This window comes from Bubalus kerabau, chromosome 14 (assembly GCF_029407905.1).
Source record: "Bubalus kerabau isolate K-KA32 ecotype Philippines breed swamp buffalo chromosome 14, PCC_UOA_SB_1v2, whole genome shotgun sequence".
NCBI classification, from domain to species: Eukaryota; Metazoa; Chordata; class Mammalia; order Artiodactyla; family Bovidae; genus Bubalus; species Bubalus kerabau.
In genome coordinates, this window is record NC_073637.1 from 71324041 (window position 1) to 71350033 (window position 25993).

The 25993-nt window shown below is 39.1% G+C and overlaps 1 protein-coding gene across 1 annotated transcript; it reads left to right on the top strand.

Annotated features, from left to right (window-relative positions):
* The first annotated feature begins 173 nt into the window (after positions 1-173).
* CFAP418 (cilia and flagella associated protein 418) lies at positions 174-25329 on the top strand. The gene is made up of 6 exons (XM_055546617.1): positions 174-454; positions 6085-6172; positions 8360-8424; positions 8950-9015; positions 16959-17054; positions 22975-25329. The coding sequence occupies exons 1-6, from the start codon at positions 300-302 to the stop codon at positions 23126-23128; spliced, it is 624 nt and encodes a 207-aa protein (XP_055402592.1). The 5' UTR covers positions 174-299; the 3' UTR covers positions 23129-25329.
* Positions 25330-25993: the final 664 nt, after the last annotated feature.

Consider the following 25993-nt stretch of genomic DNA (forward strand, 5'->3'; position numbering starts at 1 on the left):
AGGACAAAACACTTCAGACAATCGGGAACAGGAAAGCCAGTAGCGCAGAAACGAACAACGCCGACCTCCCGCCCCGCCGCCGGAACGTTCGCGCCGCCTGGGGGCCTCGCGACCCCACAGCGTCTTTTCGCTCGAGCTCGTCAGCAACCAAGCCTCGCGAGACTCGGAAACGCGGCGCGCATGCGCGGGGACGACAGGGCGCGCGCCCCGGGAGGGGATGGTGGGAGGGCGGTCCTCGCGTTGCCCCTGGAAACCACCGGGTGCCAGAGCGACCCGGGAGCAAGACGTGAGAATACAAGATGGCGGAAGACCTAGACGAGCTCTTGGATGAGGTGGAGTCCAAGTTTTGCCGACCAGACCCACTGAGACTGGGTACGGTCGAGCGGCCCAGAGGCGGCGGAGGCGGCTTCTTCGGCCACGACCAGAACCGAGCCGAGGCGAAAGAGAATCTCAGGTTAACAGGCGGGAGGGGTGGGCTGTTGTGGTGAAGCCTGCTCCAGGCCCTAAGGCCACCCCTCCGCCTCCACACCGAAAAAACCGTACCCCCACCCTCCCCGCCCACGACCTCCAGCTCCTCTCCGTGTTCCGGCCCAGACCCTCAGTTCCTCACTCCCCGGGGCCGCAGCGTACTCCCGCGCCTCGTCCTCGAGGATCTTAGCATCTCTCCCCGAGGCCCGACTCCGCCCCCGAGCAAGCCCCGCCTCTGAGAGCCCGCGGCTTCCCCAGGTCTGTTCCACCTGGACACATCCCCGCGGCTGCCAGGGGGGCAGAGAGGGGGCAGCTTAGGCCCCTGCTCTCGAACCCCGAGGGAGTCACGGTGACCCGGGCCTCCGTGTGCGTGAGTGATTCTCGTCCCCTTTTCAGGTGCGGGGACCCCATTCCCCAGGCAGAACAATCCTTGGGCCAGTTGCTGGAGAAAACGTTTGCATTCTAGTCCATCATTACTGTTGTTGTTTTTCCCTTTGAAGCTCAGAATTGAATGATGTTGGATTTAGGAAAAAAGGTTTAGTAATTGGTCACACTCTATTAGTCCCACCACCATCCTTCTACCCAGGGCTCCAACTAAGGGTCGCAGAGGATCTCAGGCATCCAAATTGAAATTTGGGGAAATTTAAAGTTTTGGTTTTTGATCTAAAAAAGTATCTTTCATATTTGTCAGTCTTTTTTTTTTTTTCCTGTGTAATTATTAAATAGCAATGACTTTCTTCTTATCTCCACTTCCCCTCAATTCCATTTTTGCCAGAGTGAGTATAGGCCTTCAAAGTGATAACTTGGGAGGCTCTGCAATAACTCTTGCTTGAATCTCTTGGAAACCCTTGTGGAATTACACGGAGGCAGCTTTGGAACAAACCAAGAGAGTCAGTCTTGTTCATTTATGGTTGCATCTGTGGATTCTGTTTTGTTTTTGTGCACCTCTGTGTGATTTCCCAGAGCCCGGCACCATTGCCACCCAATTTACTAGCTTTACCTCTAATGACAGATGTTTGTTTAAAAACTTACCGTCACAATAAAAACATTCCAAAGAGTCTAAAGTTCAGAAACAGAAGCTCTAAAAATTAGTTGAGTGCTGGGCAGCATTCTAAGAAATAAATGTTGAGCCAACTAAAATGACTGCTTTGAATGGGCTAAGGCTCACTTGACTGTATATGCAAATATCACTCTCATTAATTTGTATATTGTTATCTTGAAGGCTGGACATCCTTCTGTACTGATTTCCAGCAGATCTACCATTCCTGTCCTACAGCAGTGTTAGCTTGCAATTTCTTTGTTCTTTTTATTCACTCCTTTGAGGGTGGAGAGAATTTATCAAAGAGCCTTCCAGAGCCTATTCATCTTAGGAGAACAAGCACAGAGGGATAGGATGACTTGGAGCTGGCTGCTGAAAATGGTAAGGATTAGTAAGGTGGACAGATCCTTTCCAAGCACAGGTCCTTTTATGCCTCTCTCTGTAAAATCCATCTGTAATCCTAGCACCCCATCCCACCATACTAAATCAAATTCTTCAGTAATACAGGGCTGAAGCAAGCCAGTGCTACTGTCGTTCACATGTTAAAACTTTTCACTTGGCAGTATATTTATAAAGGTAAACTGCACAGAAAGCACCAGCAAAGACCCTAAACTTAAATATAAACGCAATATATAATGTCAAACATTAAAATTTTATCCTGAGCCAAAATTGATACCAGAAACTTAGGAACCTACTTATATTATGAATTTATTAATAGGAGACTACCTGCCAGTTGTACAGTGATTTAGCCTGTATCTCTTTTTCTTAAAAGAGTTAAAATACTGGAACTGTGTCTTTAAAATGACAGTTCTGCAACTAATACATGCCTATGCCACATCTGGATATCAGGAACAGCTGCTAATATAAACAGTCAGAACATAGCAATTTGATGAAGACTTCAAAATGATAAAGAGAAATATATGATTAGTTTGTTGTTTTTTTTTTAAAAGACTGATGTGAGTTGAACTGCAATAAGAATAATGTGGTTCAGGATGATACAGATGGGGAATATTTACAGATAATATCATAACCTCCTAGATAATAGGTATGATAATAAGCAACATTTATTGAATCTGTATACTAAGAGCCTTATGTGTGTTTTTTCATTTAATTTCCAAATCCTTATGAAGTGAATGCTATTATTACACTCATTTAACTGACCAAATCAAGACTTAGAAAAATAGTTACTTGCCCAAGTTCATGTTTCCAAGTCTACCAGGACATTGTACACCTAGATATAAACTTTTTTGTATACCTTTCACATTTAATTGTGGTTCAAGTGTTAAACCCCAATTGTCTGTATTATGTAGAATATGTATTTTATTTTTGACAGAAACTATATTTTAAATCAAGATTCAATATAAGAAGCAAAATCAGAGAACCAATAGCTATTTATTAACCTTTGATAAAGATTATTGTATTGTAGCATCAAAAAACCAAACAACATTATATCGTCCTTTAAAATGTATATGCTTTCTCAGTGAAATGATGGCATTTTTTTCCCCACTTCCATAGGAAAACATAGGCAAGCATAGACATCATAAAATTGTGTGCTCTAATAACAGACCAGTCTTAATGTAAGCTGGTAGTTCAAACCCCTAACAGTACTGAGTAGACTGGTAACATCTGAATGCATCTGATTCTTGAAATTGTGAAACTGCAGGGGAGAGGGGAATCCAGAGAGAACATCCTGAAAACCAAAGGAGAGAATTTCTCAGGGACATTTTAGCAACCTGCTGTCACAATAGAAATTGAAGGAATTGGTACCCAAGTGTCAGGTGCTTCTGAAAGATTAAAAAGGATTGTTACTGAGAAAGGCCATTGAATGTAATGATTTGGGCAGTAGAGACTTTGGGGGCAAAAAAGAAGTTTCATTGTAGCTGAGGGATATAGAGGCCAGAGACAGCATATTACACCTGGAAGAAGTTTTAAATAGTTGTCTAGATCTGCTTGTTACATACAAAATGTCTGAGGTTCTGTGTGCTTAGTCACTTAATCGTGTCTGACTCTTTGAGACCCCATGGACTGTAGCCCACCAGGCTCCTCTGTCCACGAAGATTCTCCAGGCAAGAATACTGGAATAGGTTGCCATGCCCTCTTCCAGGGCATCTTCCCAACCCAGGGATGGAACCCAGGTCTCCCACATTGCAGGCAGATTCTTTACCATCTGAGCCGCCAGGGGAGCCCAAGAAACAAACGCTTTACCCTCTGAGCCACCAGGGAAGCCAAGAATAGTGGCATGGGTAGTCTGTCCCTTCTCCAGGGGAAATTCCCAACCCAGGAATCGAACCATGGTCTCCTGCATTGCAAGCGATTCAGAGAGATTAAATATTGGGTTGGCCAAAAAGTTCATTTGGGTTTTTCCACAACAGCTTATGGAAATTTAATTTAAGCTTAAATTCCATAAGCTTAATTTAAACTAGGTGGATAGTTCTCAACTGTTGATGACTTTACCACTCAAGGGGCATTGACAACAGCATTTTTTGATTGTCACAACTGGGGAAGGGTGTGCTACTGGCGTCTAGTTGGTAGAAGTCAAAAATACTATAAAACATCCTACAGTGCACTAGCCTGCCACTGTGACACACACATCAAAGAATGATCTGGTCCAAGTGTCAGTATTTCCAAGGTTGAGAAGCCCTCAGCCAGGTCACCAGCTGATGCTAAATCCAGTGTATTAATACTTGTAAGGAGGTAGAATAATGGATAAAAACTACTCTTCAGTAGTGATAAGAGAGGGTGGCAGCTTCCAGAGGGTTTTTGGAGTGCTTCTGTGAAGAGGAAAGCATCCTTGGCAAGAAATCAGTATGGTGGTGGTTTAGTCACTAAGTCGTGTCCGACTCTTGCGACCCAATGGACTGTAGCCCACCAGGCTCCTCAGTCCATGGAATTCTCCAGGCAAGGATACTGGAGTGGGTTGCCATTTCTTTCTCCAGGGGATCTTCCCAACCCAGGAATCGAACCCAGGTCTCCTGCATTGCAGGCAGATTCTTTACCAACTGAGCTATGAAGGAAATGTAGAATGGAAAATAATAAAGGTAAAAGTTAGAAAGGGAAAAACTGAAAAGGCAGAGTCTATGCAGAGATGGAGTCAGTCATTCAGTGTTAGCAGCTTCTGCATTCTCTTAAGTCAGGTAAGTATCACACTCTAAGCAGGTTCAGGAGCTTTCCTGGTAGCTCAGCTGGTAAAAGAATCCACTTGCAATTCGGGAGACCTGGGTTCCCTCCCTGGGTTGGGAAGATCCCCTGGAGGAGGGCATGGCAACCCGCTCCAGTATTCTTGCCTGGAGAAGCCCCATGGACAGAAGAGCCTGGTGGGCTACAATCCATGGGGCCACTACTGAGCGACTAAGCACAGCACAGCACAAATAGTATCAGAGACTATCAGGACTGTAGTCCTGATGTTAAAAATTTCAGAGCAAATACGTTTCTAGAAATAGACTGAAAAGCCTGTCTTTTAAAATAAATAATTTCATGATCCAGTGAAGTTATAAAGTACTAACAATGTATAGCATCTGTACAATAGCAACTCTGAAGAGAGTTAATCTCCTTTACTGTTAGGTATCTTGAACTGCCCTAGATTCAATTCCAAGCCTCTCTTCCCACTATTTATATGACCTTGGGCACGTTTTTTAATCTCTTCACATCTGTGTATTCAGTAAATGTTACTGAATTCCGTAACATTCAGTAATGTTGCTGCTGCTGCTAAGTCGCTTCAGTCGTGTCTGACTCTGTGCGACTCCATAGACGGCAGCCCACCAGACTCCGCCATCCCTGGGATTCTCCAGGCAAGAATACTGGAGTGGGTTGCCATGTCCTTCTCCAATGCATGCATGCATGCCAAGTCGCTTTAGTCATGGCCGACTCTGTGTGACCCCATGGACAGCAGCCCACCAGGCTCCTCTGTCTAAAGTATTCTCCAGGCAAGAATACTGGAGTGGGTTGCCATTTCCTTCTCCAACATCTAGTAAATGTTAGCTGTTAAATAGAAGTCCCACGCAGTAACAGTTTTTCAGTAATCCTGTGATGGCTTTACCTGCGGAAGATAAAGAGGTAGTTGAGGTACTCCATCAAGCAACTAACACTGTTCTGTGTGGGTTTGTAATTGATCGTTTGGTTATATAACCTTTGGCTCCTGTAGTAAAGAGACTATTATTTGACTTACAATGGAACCCTTAGGGGAAAATTAGACATATGAAAATTATCTTTGTGTATAATTCTCAGGTTCTACTTACAATTGTACATATTTTTTATTCTTAAATAAGTGGTTGATATAATTTGGAAAAGTACATACCTACCTTTCTCTTATATATCATATGGCTTTAAATGTTATATTTTAAGTATGTAAAAGTACACATGTGAATTTGTACTCAATAAACTACATCTTTTTCTCAAGAAACTTGGGCTATGCCCATAGTACAAAAAAAATTACATCACATTTGTCCTTTTGTTATCAACTCTAACAATAGACTTTATTGAAACAAAACTCTGCGGATACTTGGCTGACTTTATCTGCACTTAAGCTTCAAATGTTTTCTTGGTTTTGTTGTTGTTGTTGTTGTTGTTTGTTTTTTCAGATCAGCAGAAACATTTGAAAAAGAAGATGATCTTGACAGTCTCATTAATGAAATATTTGAAGAGCCCCACTTCGACAAAAAACACTTTGTAAGTAAAATGTCGTAAAGGTAACAGCAATTCTTTCATTATCTCAAGACATGTTTAGAATAATCTGAACGCTTATAGAATTTACAAGTATCTATAGTCCTGGATTATGAGAAGTAAAATTGTTTAAAGAAATTATTCCACTTAGATTTATACAGGAAAAAAGTATTAGAAACTGTGTGTGTTTTGCTGTTTATTTCTCATCAAGAATGATAAATTAGAAAAGGCATTGAACAAAATGCAACTTACAGATGAAGTTGATTACTTGTATTTATTTGTAGACTCGAAGAGCACTCCGCTAAAAGATTAAAATCAGCTTGCATTATAGGAATGTGCTTAGCATCTCAGATGCTTTGCCATTGCTCTCATCCCTGAACTAATGAGTTAGTTGGTAATATTTTAATTTTTTAAATACTTGTGTATCTATGACAACTTTATAAAAGCTTGTAAAATAATGTAACAGCCACCTGTATATTTACTACTCATACTGAACATACCCTAACATTTTCCCAGATTTACTTCTTTGTTTTTTTTGTGTGTGTGTTTTTTTTGGCCACGCTGCATGGCTTGCGGGATTTTAGTTCCCCCACTGGGAATTGAACCCGGGCCAAAGTAGTGAAGGTGCCACTGAACTACCAGAAGTTATATATCTTCAGATCAAGGCATTTCAGAAAGAGAAGGAAGTACTTTTCTAAAGAAGTATTAGAGAAGATAATTTGAAACAAAAGTAGCTTTTATAATCATGAAGATATACACTTTTACACATTTCTTCTGTGTGCTCCCTTTTTTTTGAGGGTGAGGAAACAGATTTTATTTATTTATTTGGCTGCACGTTGCAGCATGCAGAATCTTAGTGCCCCAAAGAGGGGTTGAACCCATACCCCTTGCATTCAGAGCTTGGAATCTTAACCACTGGACCACCAGGGAAGTCCTTGTATGCTCCCTTTTTGAAGTTAGTGATTATATTCAGTTTTCCAACCTGCAGGAGAGAAAGCAACCCAAGTAAACTTCTGGAGAAAAGCAGGTTGATGTCAAACATTGATTGGATGAGAAAAGAAGAGTGTGAATTGCCAGTCCATGCCCATCTTGTCCTAAGAGGCCAGATTATGCTCCTGAGAACAATACTCCCTCCCCCATTGCTCACCCATTGCGTTGTTTTTCCTTCTTTCTTTTTCTTTTTTTTTTAGTTAAAGTATAGTTGACTTGCAGTATTATGTTATTTGCCAGTTATTTTGTTCATTAACCATTTTCAGACTCACCCAAGAAAGCCCGGAAACAGCTGCAGCTGTCCCAGTGTGCCAGCTTTGAGTCATAAACGCAAGCCAGGATGGCACATGGAACGTGCTTCCAAAGACAAAAAGAGACTCAGAACATTAGTATTTGTCAGATATGCACCAAAAATGTTTCCAGTTCTGTTTAACAAAAGAGTTAAGAGAAAATAGTAAAACAGTATTTTGCCTCCATTAAATTTCCTCACCTACTAGGTAAATTGATGGCATGTCTCTGCATAGTTTAAATTGCCTTTTCTCCTTCTCATTTCCTCTCCTTGGCGGTGGTCCTAGGATGTGGTTGGCTTATGTTGTTTGGTACCTTATGCCAGTTAACACTTAATAAATGCTTGCTAATGATGACATTATGGAACCATATAGGAACTACTGTATGGCTGTGACTAGGTAGCTCTACATTTTCATTGAATATCTAATGGTTGATACCATTCCGTGTGATCAAAACTAATATTCCTGAAGTTACCCAGGAGTTTGGTTAATTTATTTTTAGTTCAGGTGAGTACCATTCACAGCCTTTAAAATGAGTCTGAGGTTTTTTTCCACAATTGCATTTTTCCAGGATGAAGTTTTAAATAGCAGATCCTTCATATTAAATCATTGAACTCTAGTATTAACTGAAGAGTTATAAAGTGACTCTAAATCTTAGCTTGCTAATAATGGCAGTATGTCAATTTTCTAGACTAAATGTTAGCGTAGTAATTTGTAAATTCCTCAGGGAGGTCTACTTCCCTTTTGCTTTTAAAAGATTTTGATCATTGTTTTTATTTCTGAAACTTTAAAATCATAGGCAATTTTTATTTAAGCCATTTTAAAATACTTTTGTTACAAAATAACGAATATTAGTTTTCATGTTACAATTATCCAAGTTACCTGTGGTCTTTTATTATTTTGGTTTTTTTAACAGAAATTAAAATCTAAATCTTCAGGTAACACATCTGTCAGAGCTTCCATTCAAGGCCTTGGTAAAAGGTAAGTCGGGATTGCTTCAGTGAATTACACCCACTGCTAAGCATGGTCTAGTAGATTTTGTTACCATTTAACAACATTGAGCAACAAAGCACTGGTTAGTTTTCAGGGGAAAGACCAAATAGCAGCATTTTCGGTGCTCTTCTGGTCTATGACTCCTTAGTGCAAAGGAACTTAAATGGGAGGTTATTGCTGTTGTAAATAATTTTCTGCTGTGTAAAAAAAAGTGTGAACAGTTTCTCAGAATTAATGTGCTGTTATACTCTTCAGTATTTACTTTGTCCCTTACATTATTTGGCAAACACATTTTCCTCTGACTCATTTTAACTCTGAGTGGTCCTGAATGTACAGGTTTTATCCAATAAAGCACTGACCCTGGAATGAATACCTCTTCGTTGTAATAGTTGACTTGCTCAGGAAAATATACAATTTGATTTCAAGAATATAGAGTCAATGAGGCCAAATTAACTTCTCATGCTTCTTTTATGGTTTGGTTTTGTTTTTCTCCCCTCTGTTGAATGTGTCTAGCTGCAGCCCAGTGTACATTGGCGGAAGCACTGTTCCGTGTGGGATTGGGACAAATACTTCACCAAGGTAAGGTGTCAGAAATACATTACACGTTAATTAGGTCTTTCCAGATTGATACCCTGTTGAAACATAGTTCTTATCATCTTGGCATGAGTCTGTTTCATCATAAGAGGTATGTTTTGTTAGCCAGTCCAAGGACACTTTACTGAAATGTGTATTATTCGTAGGGGATGGTGTGAAAGCTGTGATGTTGGGTATGTGTTGTTCATTGTGTTGACACCTTCTCTAAGATCCACTTGAAGTGCCTGGCTCACTTCCATCCCAGCTTGGTTTCCACAGGACACCAGGAGCTGAGCTTCTGCTCTGCCCTGTTTCCCTCCAGGCACTGGAAGCCAGTGCGTAGACAGGAGAACAGCCAGCCATGTGCTGTATGATGTGCTGTGCACCCCGCCTTGGCCAAGCAGCGTGAGAAGCTGCAGGTCTGGAGTACCCAGAGTTCTGAAGCAGAGTCTCTTGATTCTACATATTTCAAAAGCAGAAGCCCTCCTTTTGGCGTCTCTTCCCCAGCCCACCTTTTACGCAGTGTCTCACTCAGGACCTGGTTCGGGGTGGTCTTACAGTCACGGTGCTGCCTGTCCCAAGCCCCCGCAGCCCCAGACTCCCACTCCACTGTCATTTGTCATAAAGTGGGGAAACAGACTGATCTTTAGTGAATCTATTTTTTATTAAAGTATAGTTGTTTACAATGTTGTTAATTTCTCCCGTCCAGCAAAGTGATTCAATTATACATATATATGCCTTCTTTTTCATATTCTTTTCTATTATGGTTTATCACAGAATACTGAATATAGTTGCCTGTGCTATACAGCAGGAGTACCTTGTTGTTTATCCATTTTATATATAACAGTTTGTGTCTGCTAGTCCCAGACTCCCAAGCCATCTCCTCCCCCAACCCCTTCTCCTTGACACCCATAAGTCTGTTCTCTTGTCTGTGAGTCTATTTCTGTTATGTAGATAAGTTCATTTGTGTCATATTTTAGATTCCACATATAAGTGATATCATACAGTATTTGTTTTTCTAATTTCATTTAGTATGATTATCTCTGGGCCCATCCATGCTACTGCAAATGGTATTATTTCATTCTTTATTATGGCTGAGTAGTAGTCCATTATGTATATGTGAAGTGAAATGAAGTTGCTCAGTCGTGTCCAACTCTTTGCAACCCTGTGGACTCTGGCCTACCAGGCTCCTCCATCCATGTTATTTTCCAGGCAAGAGTACTGGAGTGGGTTGCCATTTCCTTCTCCAGGGGATCTTCCTGACCCAGGGATGGAACCCAGGTCTCCCGCATTGTAGGCAGATGCTTTACCATCTGAGCCGCCAGGGAAGTCCATTGTGTTTATGTGCCACATCTTTATCCATTCATCTCTCAATAGACATTTAGGTTGTTTCCATGTGTTGTTTATTATTAAATAGTTCAGCAAATCATTTTACTCTCCTGATAAACTTGGTTCTACTTTTACAGAAGCCTACTTAACTAAATTATTATGTTTTGTCTAATTATTTCTAAAACACTTTTTCATTTTCTGGTAATTTTTTAAGAAATGAAAGACTGTGCTATATGATGACACAATCACACTTCAGGAGAGATAATCATTGTACTGAATAATAAAAGTGGGATCCAAAAAGACATTGTTGGAGGGTGCAGCTGGCCTAGACCTTGGAGGCCCAGAAAAAAGGGCTGTGGGAGGGAAACTGGGGATCTAAACCAGGAAGACCAGGCCGTGGACAGGCTGCAGCAGCCCACAGGAATGATGCTTGCTGTGAGGGCTGTAAGTAAGTGTTGATAGCACCTGACTCATCCTGCATTGAGGACTGTCTATACAAAGAATTAGAGACACAGACTGCCCTTAGGGAAGAATTCCGTCTGGTTGCCATCAGTCCCGACTTACCTGTGTCAGCCCAGCTGGACTTGTCTCAGCCATTGCCAAACCACTCTGCCTTGGATCCAGGCTTCTCTCAAGTCACCCGTGAACTGTACAGCAAAGGTCTCCTAGTTACCATCCACTTCTGTCTCCTGTAGTCTCACCCACATAGAGCATCAAAGAAAAGATCCCTCACATACAGGCTTGAGCACCTCTCCCCTGTTCAGAAGGAAAATGAGAGCTGAAATCTGTCTCATATTAACTCTAAACTCATTGTTTGCCTTACCAAACTGTTGTCCTTGTTCTTCCTCTTCTTTTTTCAGTTCTTTTACCTCCAGTTGAAGCTTAGGTCAGATACTCTACTTCCAGTAGAACACTTGTTATGCTTCTATTAATACTTTCCACTTAACATTTTTCTGCCTTTGAGTATTTTTACCTTTATTCCCTGTCTAGAATGGAAAACACACATACAATTTGCATTTATATGCCAGGTAAATGTTTATATTCACAGATCTTCTTCACCCATCATAAAGATATCAATCATTGACCACCCTCTTCATGACACAAATCAGCACCCACTGAAAGATAAGCACGTACCTATTCATGTGCATGTAAAATATTATATGTGTGAAGTACTTTATACTGTTCAGAGTACTTTTTTTTGTGTATGTGTATTGGTTCATCTGCTCACAGGAAAAAACCAAGATGCAGATAGAACAAGAATTTTTAACCCCTTGTTATAAATGAGGACATTGAAGCACTGGTGTTATTTTCATTAAACATGTACTAATTCATCATGTGCTTGCTAAGTCCTAGGTTTTAAGTGAACACCTTGTGGCAAACAAATAAATGGACACTTCCCTTCCCTCAATGAGCTTTCAGTCTAGATAAGGAAAGAGACTTTAATTCTACAAATAACTATTTAATTTCCACATAATATGTAATGTAAAAGATAAGTGCAGGATACTATACACATAGATAATTGGCATTCTAACTAATATGAAAGGTTAGGGAATGCTTTCCTAAGCTAATAATATTTAATCAGACTGTGATGCGGTAAGTAGGAATTAAGCAAAGAGAGGGGAGCATTGGCACCACCGTGTTAAATGAGGACGCACCACCTTAGACGGGCACACCACGTTAGGCGATCCTGAGCTGGAGAAGCCGGAGGTTCTGGAGGAAGGGAGCAGCCAGGTGAGCTGGAGTGGCGAGTGGGGGAAAGAGTGGCTCCGGAAGGAGCTGGAGAGGTAATCAAGGGATGTTTGGTTTGGGGCCCTGAGGAGGATTTTAGAAACATAAGTCCTAGGGCAGTGGAAGCCATTGGGTTGTTAGATTTGTTTTTTGTTTTGTTTTAAGCAAATAAAGGTGACATAATCATATTTGTGTTTCTAAAGAAATTTTGGTTCTAGAATAGAAAATGGATTGGAACTTGGAAGGACAAGACAGGAGGGAACACTGGAAGACCACAGTCAACAAGCAGTAATTAGCAGTGGTCCAGGAAAGAGGCAATGATAGAGACAATGATAGCCGCGGTGCCCTAAGTGCTGGCAGTGGCTGTAGGGAAAAGGGGTGTCACTTGAGATACTTAAAATATATAAATGACAGAATTCAGTGATTAAATGGCTATTGGAGGTCAGAGAGAAGGTTGTCAAAAATGACTCCCAAGTGCTGTTCCTTGCCCAAGGCAAGGACTCAACTGTGTAACTTGATTCCTAGTCCATTATGTTTTCTAGGATACCAGTTGATTATATAATGTATGCAAGAAGGAAGCTCTGTTCTTATTTTCCAACTGCCCAAACAGCAAGACTCCCCAGTGCACTGTGTAGATCTGACTGAGAACCACAGAGTCTGTGCAGAAGACTGTATTGGGCTGTGTTTTGGACATTCCCACCGCTAACATCTTTCTACTTACTAGCCAGATAAAAGGACAGAGCCATTGGTGACACCTTCACGTTTGTATTTCCTCACATTTTAGAGGAAAGACCTGACAGGTATCTTTAATTGGAACCATGACTTTATGTTAGATATTCTTTTATATATAGTTAGGAAAGAAAAATATATTTAAGCTCTGAAAATAAGCCCTGATGTACATGCTGAGGGTATAAAGGAAGGTCTGCTCTACCTGTTGTATCTGTTTAATTTTGGATAAAGCTCAGGTTTGAGAGTAATCCTGAATGATTTTAGAGTATAAAGATTTGAGTCTTTTACCCAGCTGGTGGAAAGGAGGAAGAGTAATAGCAAAGCGTGGTGGCATTGATAAGGTATAGATAAAACCAAGGCGTCAATTTCAAGCCAAACTGAATTTTACCCTGCTCATTTTTTAAACTACTTGCAAGACTGGAGTATTCCATAGACTGGTACTAATTATGATCTAATAGAGTGAATCGTAGCAGCAGAATGATTTCTTAGCTGCAAGTTGGTTTTATGTTTCTCAGAGGACAGTGTTTGTAGGAAAATGTGGTAGTGTGAATAGATTTGAATAAACTACTAAATTTTAAATTAAAAAGCTGTATTTAACATTATGGTTGAAATTTTACACATACAAAATGTCAGGAAATTCTAAATTATAGTTCCCACAACAGCAGTAATTCAGCCAAATTGCACATATGTATTAAGGCATTAAAGTTAACACTCTGTGCAGTCATGTAATAAACTACATATGCATAAGAAAGCCAGTTATAGCAGCTTTGGGAACCATCATTTTGTATTTTCCTAACCTGTACATTCAAAATCCAAGTTCAAATGTATACAAATATAAGTGTGTTGAATTTCCATATGTACAAATTCAATTTCATAGATTTCTAACAGTTCAAAAGAAAATATAGGTTTTTCAAGCTTGTATAGATTTTAAATGTTTAGTTATTGTTATAATTAATATTTTTAGAAATATAAAGCATTATCAAACTTTCAGGCCAGAATATATTTGTAATTTTGAAGTTGACATATCTGAATTTTAGAAGGAAATAAATGAAAATAATATAATGATGGACTTTATTTTTTAATTGTAGTATTATATGTTTATTAAAAAAAACAAAAATGAAAATAGTATAATGATGGACTTTATTTTTTAATTGTAGAAGTATTATATGTTTATTGAAAAAAAAAACAAAAAGAAATGTCAAAGTGTATAAGGAGAAAGATAGCAATCTCCTTCCAAACCTAGACAGGATATTAAAAAGCAGAGCCATCCTTTTGCCAACAAAAGTTCGTATAATCAAAGCTATGGTTTTTCCAGTAGTCACGTACAGATGGGAAAATTGAACCATAAAGAAGGCTGAGTGCCAAATAATTGATGCTTTCCAACTGAAGTGCTGGAGAAGACTCTTGAGAGTCCCTTGGACAGCAAGGAGATCAAACCAGTCAATCCTAAAGGAAATCAGCTCTAACTGTTCATTGGAAGGACTGATTCTGAAAGTGAAGCTTTAATACTTTGGCCACCTGATACAAAGAGCTGACTCATTAGAAAAGACCCTGATTCAAATGTATTCTTTTTAATGGCAGAGTAATACTCCATTGTGTATATGTACCATAGCTTTCTTATCCATTCATCCGCTGATGGACATCTAGGTTACTTCCATGTCCTGGCTATTATAAACAGTGCTGCCATGAACATTGGGGTACACGTGTCTTTTTCAATTCATGTTGATATTTGGCAAAACCAATACAATATTGTAAAGTTAAAAAATAAAATTTAAAAATTAAAAAAAAAAAAGAAAAGACCTTGATGCTGGGAAAGATTGAAGGCAGGAGGAGAAGGGGACAACAGAGGAGGAGATGGTTGGATAGCATCACCGACTCTATGAACATGAGTTTGAACAAAGTCTTGGAGATGGTGAAGGACAGGGGGACCTGGCGTGCTGCAGTCCATGGGGTCACAAAGAGTCAGACAGGACTGAGTGACTGAACAACAGCAAAATGTTTTTATAAACTTACAAACACCTGTACAGGAAAATCTGGGCAGTAGTTTTTACAAAAACAGGATCATGCTATATATGTTATTGTGCACCTAGCTTTGTGCACCTTTAGGTCAATAAGTAAATGTAATTATCTCTTCATCAACTACCTGATATTCCATGGTATAAATGTTATTCAATCTTTTCCCTCTTGGATAGCTATACAGGTGATATCCTATTTTTCTGCCATTTCAACAATACTGCAGTAGAAATTCTTGAGATATATGCCTATATTCTGGTACTTTTATTTGTAGAGTCCCCAAAACGGGATTGCTGTCACAACAGCTAGGTATAATTTTAATTTTAAATTATACTAAGATTTTCCCCAAAAGGTTATAAGTTCACATACCCACCAGAAATGTCTGAGAGTGCTAATTTTTGCTAACATAATTGGTTTAAATATATATTCCATAGTTGCTTTAAATTTTAATTCTTTATATAGTGTTTTAACTTTAACAAATGCTATGTGCCAAGTACTGTTATAAGCACTATCAGTATTAGCTTGGTTCGCTCCTCCTAATTGTGAGTGTGTAAGTATTATCACCATTTAAGAGATAAGGAAACTGAGTCACAGAGAAGTTACTTGACTATAATTACACAGCTGGGGAATCAGCATTTGAACCTAGGCAATCCTGTCTGCACTCTTAACCACTCATCTATGCTACCTATATTAGTGCGTATATTTTAGGTTTTTTTCATTTTTGTAGTTTGTAAGCACTGTTTGTCAGTATAAGTACTTGATTATGTGTTAAAGATGTTTTCTTTCACTCTATTACTGGTCTTTTCACTTTGTTTTTGGTATCTTAGAAAACCCTTATTTACTTATAATTTTTAGATAATCAAATGTATCTATATTGATTCTAGTTTTAAAATACTTCAAACAATGCAGATTTCTTTAAAGTAAATCACAGTTACTATACAAGTCAAATTGTTTGCAGCAGCAATTACTAATTCTTACTGTATGTTATTGTTTTACTCCTGTCGTTACCGTATAGTACATGAATTTTGAGATCTGCTTGGCATTTCAGTTCCTCACGTTGTCGCTGACTACCTGCTATGTGCTAAGTATCGCTTTAGCAGTTCTGTCCTCTCTCATCAGCAGCATTTGGCCCTTTACTGCATCTCTGCCATCAACATACAAGCCTGCTCTTTTTCCATCTTTTTTAAATACAACAATTTCTTAATCCCACTTCCTTTACAACTACCACTTCATCTAAAGAAACTGCTTATATAGACATACCTTCCCAGTGAAACTTATGCAGACCACTGTATTTAAAATTATAGTACAGTTCCTCCCAGTGCTTCCAGTTTTATTGACTCGACTCTTACTTTTTATTTTATATAAAGCGTTTTTATCATCTAATATAGTATATTAGTTATTATAAGTATTGTTTATTCTCAAATTAGAATCTAAGCTTTATGAGGACAGAATCTCAACAGCACATAGTAGGCTTTCAGTAAATATTTTTTAAGTGAGTGAATGAATACATTAATACAAAGTAGTGGGGAAACAGAAGCAAATAAGATATTGTCCCAGCACTTACAGGAGAAACAGATTCATTTCAATACAGTGTGGCAATTCTGTGATAGAGGTATCCTGAAATTTCATTAGGAAGGGAAACACTTAAAAAGTTATCTTAAGTGAAGATCTACTTAGGTATAATTTAAAAACTAAAAGATCTACACATCAGTTTTTTTCTTTAAATCTGTAAATATATATGTGTACATATATATATATATATCAGTATGTAAGATCTTAGTAAAATAGGTTTATGCAGAAATTTAACCTAAAAATTCAAATAGGTAATCAGTCCATAAGTATAAAAACTTATAATCAGATTCATCTTTGTGTTTCTGTTGTTTACTCAGTAATCTGTAATGTATGGTATAGTCTATGAATAAATCAGCAGATTTTCGCATTTTTAAAATACTGTATTTATTTATTCGGCTGCACCAGGTCTTAGCTGCAGCATGTGGGATCTAGTTCCCTGACCAGAGGTGGAACCTGGGCCCCCTGCATTGGGAGCATGGAGTCTTAGCCACTGGACCACCAGGGAGGTCCCAGATTTAAACTTTTCAAATTTAAATTTACCAATCATTTCTAATGTACAGTTCTTTTTCTCTGAACAGAGCATGTGACCATCTGCGTTGTACAGCCTGTGATTTCTGGGTAGAAAGCTACGATGACTATAGGTGGGACAAATCATGTGATTACCTGTTTTTCAGGTATGTTTCTAAAAACTTCACTCTGTGAAAAATGTACTTAATGCAACTTGATATTTCTTATTGTGCTATGATGCTTCTTGGTGGCCTTGGCCAGACTGTGTGACCTGCACTCTTTGATATTTCTCGCATCATCTCCTTTCCATCTGTGCTGTCAGCCTAATTAAGGACATGTTAGTTCTGGACAAGAGTTCAGAAGTAGCCTCCTCACTATTTTTCCTGAGTATAGTCTCTTCTTCCAGACCACCCTTTACTTGCTGAGAATTAAAGCATAACTCTGAGTATGCCATTCTCTTGCCCCAAACCCCTCTGCTTACAGGATAATGTCCAAATTCCTTAGCATGGCATATGAGACCCTCCACGAGTCAGTCCCCATCTGTCTGTCACCCAGCTTTGTTTGTCTTTCCACCGTACAGTCTTCACCTTCACAAGATTATAGCTATGTCAGAGCACTCAGTGCTCCCATTCCCTATGACGTGGTGTAAACTCTCCGCCTCTTGGGGTACCTTCCCACCATTTTATCTACCTAAACCCTACATGTCCCTCAGTACAATTCATTGCTCATTTTCCATGATTCCCTTACCACTCTCTCAACTTGGAATTAAACTCATCCTTTTCCATGTGTAAGTCCACAGCACTTTGTACCTGTTACAGTACTTAACTGTAATAAAAGGTTAAAAAACTCTTATGTTGGTATGTGTCTGCCTCCCTCCTTGTGGTTGAGATAATGTTTTACTCATGTTTTTGTAATACTTACTGAATGCCTAATTTTTTTTGTTTTGGCTGTACTTTGTGACATGTGGGATCTAGTTCCCTGACCAGGGATCAAACCCGAGCCCCCTGAATTAGGAGCTCAGAGTCTTAACCCCAGGACCACCAGGGAAGTTGCATGAATGCCTAATATTTTTAAGTTATAAAAATATATTTAAAAAAAATATATATATATATATATTTGAGCTATACCTTCACGTTTTCAAATAAAAATAAGGGCTAAAAATTAGTAAAATACATACATCATGCATTTTGGGGCCCCTAAACCTGTGCCTAAACAAAGACTATATTCTCAGATACAAGTAATCAGAATTATTACAGCACTCTTCTGTAGCATAGGAAACAGGTGAATGGCTTTCTTCACACCTTTCTGGTAGCTGTTCTCTTGTAAATCTATAGGAGTCTCCTCTAGTGTTAATGTAAGAGTTTTTAAACTTTTCACATCAAGAAGTGTTCTGAATATCTTGTGAAAACTTTGAATCCTCTCCATATGTGCAAAGAAAAACTCAAATATGTAAATACATAGAAAAATTACAATTTGAGAGATTCCACGGTCCCCAACCCCAAAAAAGCCTAGTGTAATCCCCAAATCCAGGTCAGGAGCCCTTATTCCTAACCTGGATTTGTGTTAATCCACTTTTTAATCCCATTGTTGGAAAAGTTAGCTTTTAATTTCAGATTCATTTCATCTTTTCTGACTTATCTAAGCCTTCTGCTGTATGCTTTCTTCTAGTTGATGCAATGCATGGGAAATAGTCCACACATTTCACTAAGATGAACCATCAATTTTTGTAAAACTAGTATAATAGAATGCGTATACCATCAAAACGTCAATGAGCACAGGCATAGAGGAAGCTTATTGGTGATTTCGTTGTACTTGAGGAACTTACAGTGTCTCCGAGTTATCAAGAGCAATCGCAGTTGGTTTACTGTAGATCTGGTGGTGGTTGTTGTGCGTACTCGCTCAGTCATGTCTTACTCTTTGTGACCCCATAGACTGTAGCCTGCCAGGCTCCTCTGTCCACGGAATTTTCCCGGCAAGAATGCTGCAGCAAGTTGCCATTTCTTACTCCAGGAGATCATCCCAAGCCAGGGATCAGACCCACATTTCTTGCATCTCCTGCATCAACAGGCAGGTTCTTTGCCACAAGCACCACCTAGGAAGCCCATAGCTATGAGCAGCCTGGTTTTTAAAAACTACAGACTTCTAGATAGAGCTCAGAAGATTCATTACATTATTAAAAATAGATGAGTGGAACATATAAAGGAGAGGCTGTGAATCCCCATCAGGATATAGATCATCGATATGATATTCTATAGAGCTTACTGCTGCTGCTGCTGCTAAGTCACATCAGTCGTGTCAGATATGTGTGACCCCATAGAGGGCAGCCCACCAGGCTCCCATCCCTGGGATTCTCCAGGCAAGAATACTGGAGTGGGTTGCCATTTCCTTCTCCAATGCGTGAAAGTGAAAGGGAAGTCACATCAGTCATGTCCGACTCTTCGCGACCCCATGGACTGTAGCCCACCAGGCTCCTCTGTCCATGGGACTTCCCAGGCAAGAGCACTGGAGTGGGTTGCCATTGCCTTCTCCGTAGAGCTTACTAGCATTTCTTTTTATCAGGCTTTCTTTAGGACCTAGTCTGTAGTGTTGTTAAATACCGGGCTCACAAGATGAATAGGACACAGTGCCTGCTCTCAAGCAATGCTCAGTTTTGAGAAGGAGAGACACTGTTACATCACATGATAAATGTGAAAGAGGAGTTTCACAGGGCAAGGTGGATGCATTCTACCCTGAGGTATCAGAAAAAGCCTCAGAGCCCTGAAGGATAACCAGGAGTTTGCCTGGCAAGCCATATGGACACTGGTATTCCTTTAGGGGATATTTTTAAAAACACAGGTGAAACCACATGGTGTGTTTGGCAACTTCCAAGCAGTTTGGACTGTGTGGAGTTTTGGATATAAGAGCAGAACTTGGCAAGAGGTGAAGTAGGAGTAAGAGATCAAAAAGAGCAGAGGCATAGAAGAACTGCTGAGGAATTTGGACTTAATTTTTTTAGGCAGTGGATAGCCACTGAAGGTTTTTAATCAGGGGAGAGATCTGAATATTTGAATTTATAAAAGATTGCTCACTATGGGAACCAGATCAGTTTATAATCATAGGAATTAGTGATTCCTAAGATCATGGCATCTGGTCCCATCACTTCATGGGAAATAGATGGGGAAACAGTGGAAACAGTGTCAGACTTTATTTTTTTGGGCTCCAAAATCACTGCAGATGATGATTGCAGCCATGAAATTAAAAGACACTTACTCCATGGAAGGAAAGTTATGACCAACCTAGATAGCATATTAAAAAGCAGAGTCATTACTTTGCCAGCAAAGGTCCGTCTAGTCAAGGCTATGGTTTTTCCAGTGGTCATGTAGGGATGTGAGACAGTGGGGACTATAAAGAAAGCTGAGCGCCGAAGAATTGATGCTTTTAAAGTGTGGTGTTGGAGAAGACTCTTGAGAGTCCCTGGACTGCAAGGAGATCCAACCAGTCCATTCTAAAGGAGATCAGTCCTGGGTGTTCATTGGAAGGACTGATGCTGAAGCTGAAACTCCAATACTTTGGCCACCTCATGCGAAGAGTTGACTCATTGGAAAAGACCCTGATGCTGGGAAGGATTAGGGGCAGGAGGAGAAGGGGATGACAGAGGATGAGATAGCTGGATGGCATCACCGACTTGATGGACATGAGTTTGGGTGAACTCCGGAAGTTGGTGATGGACAGGGAGGCCTAGTGTGCTGGTGTGTTCATGGGGTCGCAAAGAGTTGGACACGACTGAGTGACTGAACTGAACTGATTGCGGATATTGTGGTAATCCAGTGGGAAGGAAATGAGGATCTGAGTTATGACAGTGGGGAGGATAGACTAGAGATGGATTCGAGAGCTATTTTAGAGGTAATCCTGACTGTGGAAGATGAGAGACAAATGTTACTCAGGATGGGTCCTGGATTTCTGTCTTGGTTTACTAACATGGGCCACGATACAGTCCACTGATAGAATTTAAGAACAGTTTTGAAGGAGGCGTCTATACGTTCATTATGGGAGCTGATGAACCTGTGGCTCTGAAGCTCAGATAAGAAATGTCTGTACAGTGGTAGTCAGAACCAGGAGACTGGAAGATGTTACCCAGAAAGGTGACTTGGAAACCTGTCAGTGAGTGCAGAGTTAAAGGCTCCTTTAGTTAAGATAGGAGATGCTTTGGTGTTTGTATTGTGGAGGGGAGAGAAGACATTGGAAGGGGAGGTTATGTGAGTAGCAAGGTCCTGGAGGCTTTGGTGCAGAGTGCTGATGGAAGTGAGTTGTGGGTAGGAAGAGGCCTGCTCTGTGCCTGGGTAGAAGGTGGTCATATGCTGATGCGCTCGGGGGGATAGCTAGGAAACGGAAGCCTTTTCACATCTCGTTGCCTGGTTTTGTGAATGAAGATGTGATCTGCTTGAAAGTAGAGAAGTAGAGGGGAGATGAAACACTTGAGGAGGATGGGAAATGTTCACTAGGGTGAACCAGAAGTAGGTGGTGACTGAAGGCAATATAAAGGTTCTAAGAGTATCCCTGAATGCCCAGCAGGACATTGGGAGCCATTCATTTTTAGTGGTACCAATCTGCATGTTGGTTATACAGTAAAATCCCATTTAGTTGTTTCATTGTCCTTATCTTACAAGTGAGGGCAATAAGTGTAAGTAAGTAAGTAAGTGTAGCTTTGACAAGTTCTAGAACTGTCTAAAAGAAGTGTAAGCTATACTTGACCATCCTCCGTAATAGCTTAATAAAATGCTCTTATTTTTCTATTAAATTGTATTTCCTTTATGGAAAATAATGATATTTTCTTTCAAAGCTTTTAAAATAATGCACTACTTGAAATGTATTAATTAATTAGTTCCTTGGCTTTCGTGATTCCTGTTCCTGAAATCTGTAAGGATTCAATCCAATCAAGTGTCAGATGTTAAGTTTGTCAAAATATATTACAGATTGAATAAAGGATACTTCTTCACGTAGCCATTTAGTTTTAATCAAACATATTTAGTTTTGTTCAGCTGTTCTCTTTCCCATAAAACTTACTCATTCCTTCCCCTATCTCACTGTAACCTTAGCTGAGTTGTTCAGCTGGTCAAAGTCTCAGTTTTCTGAAGTCAGACCCTTGGCCTTGGAAAGCCTCTCAGGTTTTTGTCAGTGTCAAACTTGTGCCTGAATTTTGTGCGGTGCTGCGTGTGGTGCCCATTGGCCGCCAGAGGGCACTTTACATCCTGCTTTCCTTTGCAAACATCAAATAACAGCACTGCCTTTTTTCTTTTAATTTGTACTGTATTTCATCATTTTTACTGTGTATTTTTTCAGCATTGCACTTTGAATTTTTTCATCTTCTTTTGCCATGGAATAGTTACATTACATAAATTCAGTACATGAACTATGAAAATCATAGTTGATTTTCTGTTAATTTCTATGAATTAAATTTAACTTCTGTAGTCTTTTTTATAATAGCACCAAGTCAGATGGTTATCATTTTTCATGAGTTCTGCCCATTGACTCAATTATGTTAAAATTATTGACATTTATTTCAGGATAGGCTTTTTTTTTTCCTGATACTGTAAGTGAATAAGAACAAATTGAAACAAATGAGATACAATATGAATTCAACACATAGAAATAACGAGCACTTTTTCTCTATTAATGAAAATTTTCCATAGTTAACATATCAGAAGCCTGTTCCTTTATGCCTCTTACATGCCCTCCATGTGCAAGCTTTTAAAATATGGCACGGGTGAGCGTTTGAGGTTGGAGATGAACCACCGTCTTTTCCACTCTGTTCTTACATCATGTTGTCTCTGATAGGACAAATCAGTGATTCTTCAGCTCTTTTTACATCACTGTGTTCTACAGCAGCCCTAATAAACAGACATAAAGGATTACCATTTTAAAATATTGAAACCCTCAGAAAGAGAACACCAAAGTGTATCTTCTGTTTTGCATGTGAAAACATGGAGTAGTTTAGTGTTTGGATGTTGTAAAGATTGGAAAATAAAGCAATGAGGATTTCTTTTTTTTTTTAAGTCATTAAGCACTGAACAAAACTATTATACTAAAACCTTCTTGTTTTACCAACAGGAACAATATGCCAGAATTCCACAAATTAAAAACAAAGCTGGTAAAGAAGAAAGGAACACGAGCATACGCCTGCCAGTGCAGCTGGAGAGCTGTTGAAGAACTGACTGACCTTCAGAGCGACCATCAGCTTCGCTGGGTTTGTGGCAAACACTAAGTAAGGATCCAGACTTCCTACATTCAGACAGCTGCATCCATGAGAGCAGTCTCTATTCATCGCCACAGTGTTTAGGTAAAGGTACATAGTATCATGCCCTTGGGAAAAGACAAAGTTTCATTTAATGGCTATACAAATTTTCAAGGACTAAATGGACTTGGGAAGATAATGTGCTTTAACATTTTGGAATTATTCATTTTTGATATATGAGCATTTCACTTAGTAAGGTAACAGGTTATCCAAATACTTCTTTGCTAGGCTGTCTCCTGGAGTTTCATACAGATATATAGCCATTCACTAGTAATTGCCATACTCCTGACTGCTAATACACTTAGCATGAGTATTCCTCATTATAGCAGTTAAAGGGGATAAAGCAGACCTCTGGCCCTGCAGAGAGGTCACTGAAAGGGGTATACATCACCTGCTCTGGTCAGATCTGCTGTTAGCAAAAATAATAATTTAGACATGTCAGAATCCATATAGTCAGTGACTGATGAAAGGGTTTTCAAGAGTGTGGGTGAATTGTAGGTGAAAACACTGCCTGTATCTGATCTTACTTCACAAACTCAAAGCAATTCTATGCACAACAGTCAGTATATATTACCAGTTTTAACTTATTCTCCTCCTTTTGTTCATTTAGATAGCAAAAGGTATCTAGTTTTGTATTTTAGCAAATATTCATTTCTATATAAAAAAGATTGTTTTGATGCACCTAAAACTAAAAGGAAAAATCCTGATACAAATCATTGCTTCTTGCCTTTAATGCCCTAAAACTCCATTAAGTAAAGAGAACAGCAAGTAAGATATTTTCTCAGGCAGCCTGTTGATTTCTCTGGTAGGATCAGGTTGACATGCTGTTCATTAGATAACTACATGAAAAGAGAAATAAAGCATAGCTGAACCAGCAGGTAACCTGTTGGGCTCCTTAATATGACTAAGACCTGAGGAATCCTACAAAGCAGCACATTTGGAAAAGCGGTTACCTCAAAATTACCAGCTTCCAGCCTCATCAGGAGATTCCAGTTTGCCAGACGCTCTTCACCACATGTGTCTATTTTGCAATTCAGATATGTGACACAAGGCTTCCTTAAAGGGAGTAACCAAACACAGTTATGATCTGTTTAGTCTTATACTGAATCTGTTCCAGCCATTTTACGCAAGCAAAGAAAGATCTGGTCGTTAAAATCCTTTTCCTAACCGTGACACTTTTGCATATGTGTATAATTTGCTCTAGTAAGTAAGTCTAGTATTCTGATAGGATAACTCTCACTGGCAGATGCTCACATTCTTATATTAAGGATATGTTTACAGATCTTATCTTTCAATAAGTGTTTTATCCCCTAAAATTTTATCAGAAACATAGGAGGATCTGGGTTGAATTGCCTATTGCAAAAAATAGCAGAGCACCAAGATCCACACATTCAGGACCTCATGGAATTTGGCACATTTAGTCATAATGGTGATTTTTTTTTTTTTTAATGAGCAAATTTACTAAATTATGGATTTGAATTTTTTGCTTTTATTATTTCATTATAACTATTCTATAACTTAGATATATTGCCCATGTTTAGCAGTCCGTAACATAATAGTTATAATAATTAATTCCCCAATGTCAGAAATGTGTAAATGAGTTCATATTTTTGTTGGCAATTTACTTTATAAGCTTTTTAATATTGTATAATTTTTAATCTAAAATGTAGAAAGTATGTTTATATACAAATGAGTAGACTAGTACCAGTTGTAACTTATTAGCCAAAATGCAGCTACTTTACTGTCAATGTAGAAGAGTGTAGCTTGTAATCAATTATAATTTTTAAATGGAAAGTCTATAAAACTTTCAAGATGTTTTGCCCATTTGTTTTCAATATTTATAATAATTTTCTACTACCTTCAAGTATCTTATTTTTTTTAATTAAAGTTTTATTGAAACACAGTATGTAACAAACCCACTTGTTTATCTAGTTGTAGAGCCCTAGTGCTGGCTCAGCGCTTGGCAGCATGGGGGCTCTTAGTTTCTGGATCAGGGATCAAGCCTGAGTCTCCTGCATTGCATGGATTCTTGACTGCTGGACTACCAGGAAGGTCCCAGCAAGTGTCTGTTTCTTATCAAGCCAGATAGCTACTTTATTTGAACTCTGTTGTACTCGCATACCTTTATCTTGCCCAGAAGTAAATAAATAATAAGTAGCTTTACTCTGTATTTAGGTGTATTTTTTTTGTTTTATAATAAAATATTCATATGGGGATTAATGCAATATAATTTTGATAACTTCCTCTAAAATATCAACAAAAAGTTTTGAGCCGTCCAGTCGAACAGAGAATGTATTTATTTGCATTGAGGAAGAGAAGCATGCCATAAGTTTCAGTGCCTGTGTAAGCATGTGTGTGTACGTGCACGTGTAAGAGAGTGTGGCAGCCAAAGGAACAGGTCTGAGTGTAGGAACGAGCCTGCTGACAGTGGTTGGTGTCCATCCAGACCCATATGATGATGTCTGTACACTTAACACCCTCCTTTTCTTGGGCCAAAGAAATGCATCAAACTATGATTTTTAATGGTTTCCCTCCTTTTCTTACTCACCTGATATTTTTTAATGTGGGAGGGAAGAGTCTTAAATCTAATAAGTATTGTAATGAAGCTTAATAGTAACTCAAATGCTGACTTTTTTTTTCAGATGGTAGGTTTTTAACGAAATCTCTATCAGCCACCATACTAGCTTTATGTATTGTTTAAGGTAATTCTGAAAGGAACGAAAAATTTCAAAATATACAATCTCTTTTGAGGTTTTACATTATATCACATTTATTTGGGTTTGTGACACCAAATGTACCCTATTTTAAAGTGTGGCATGGAATATATAGGTATGG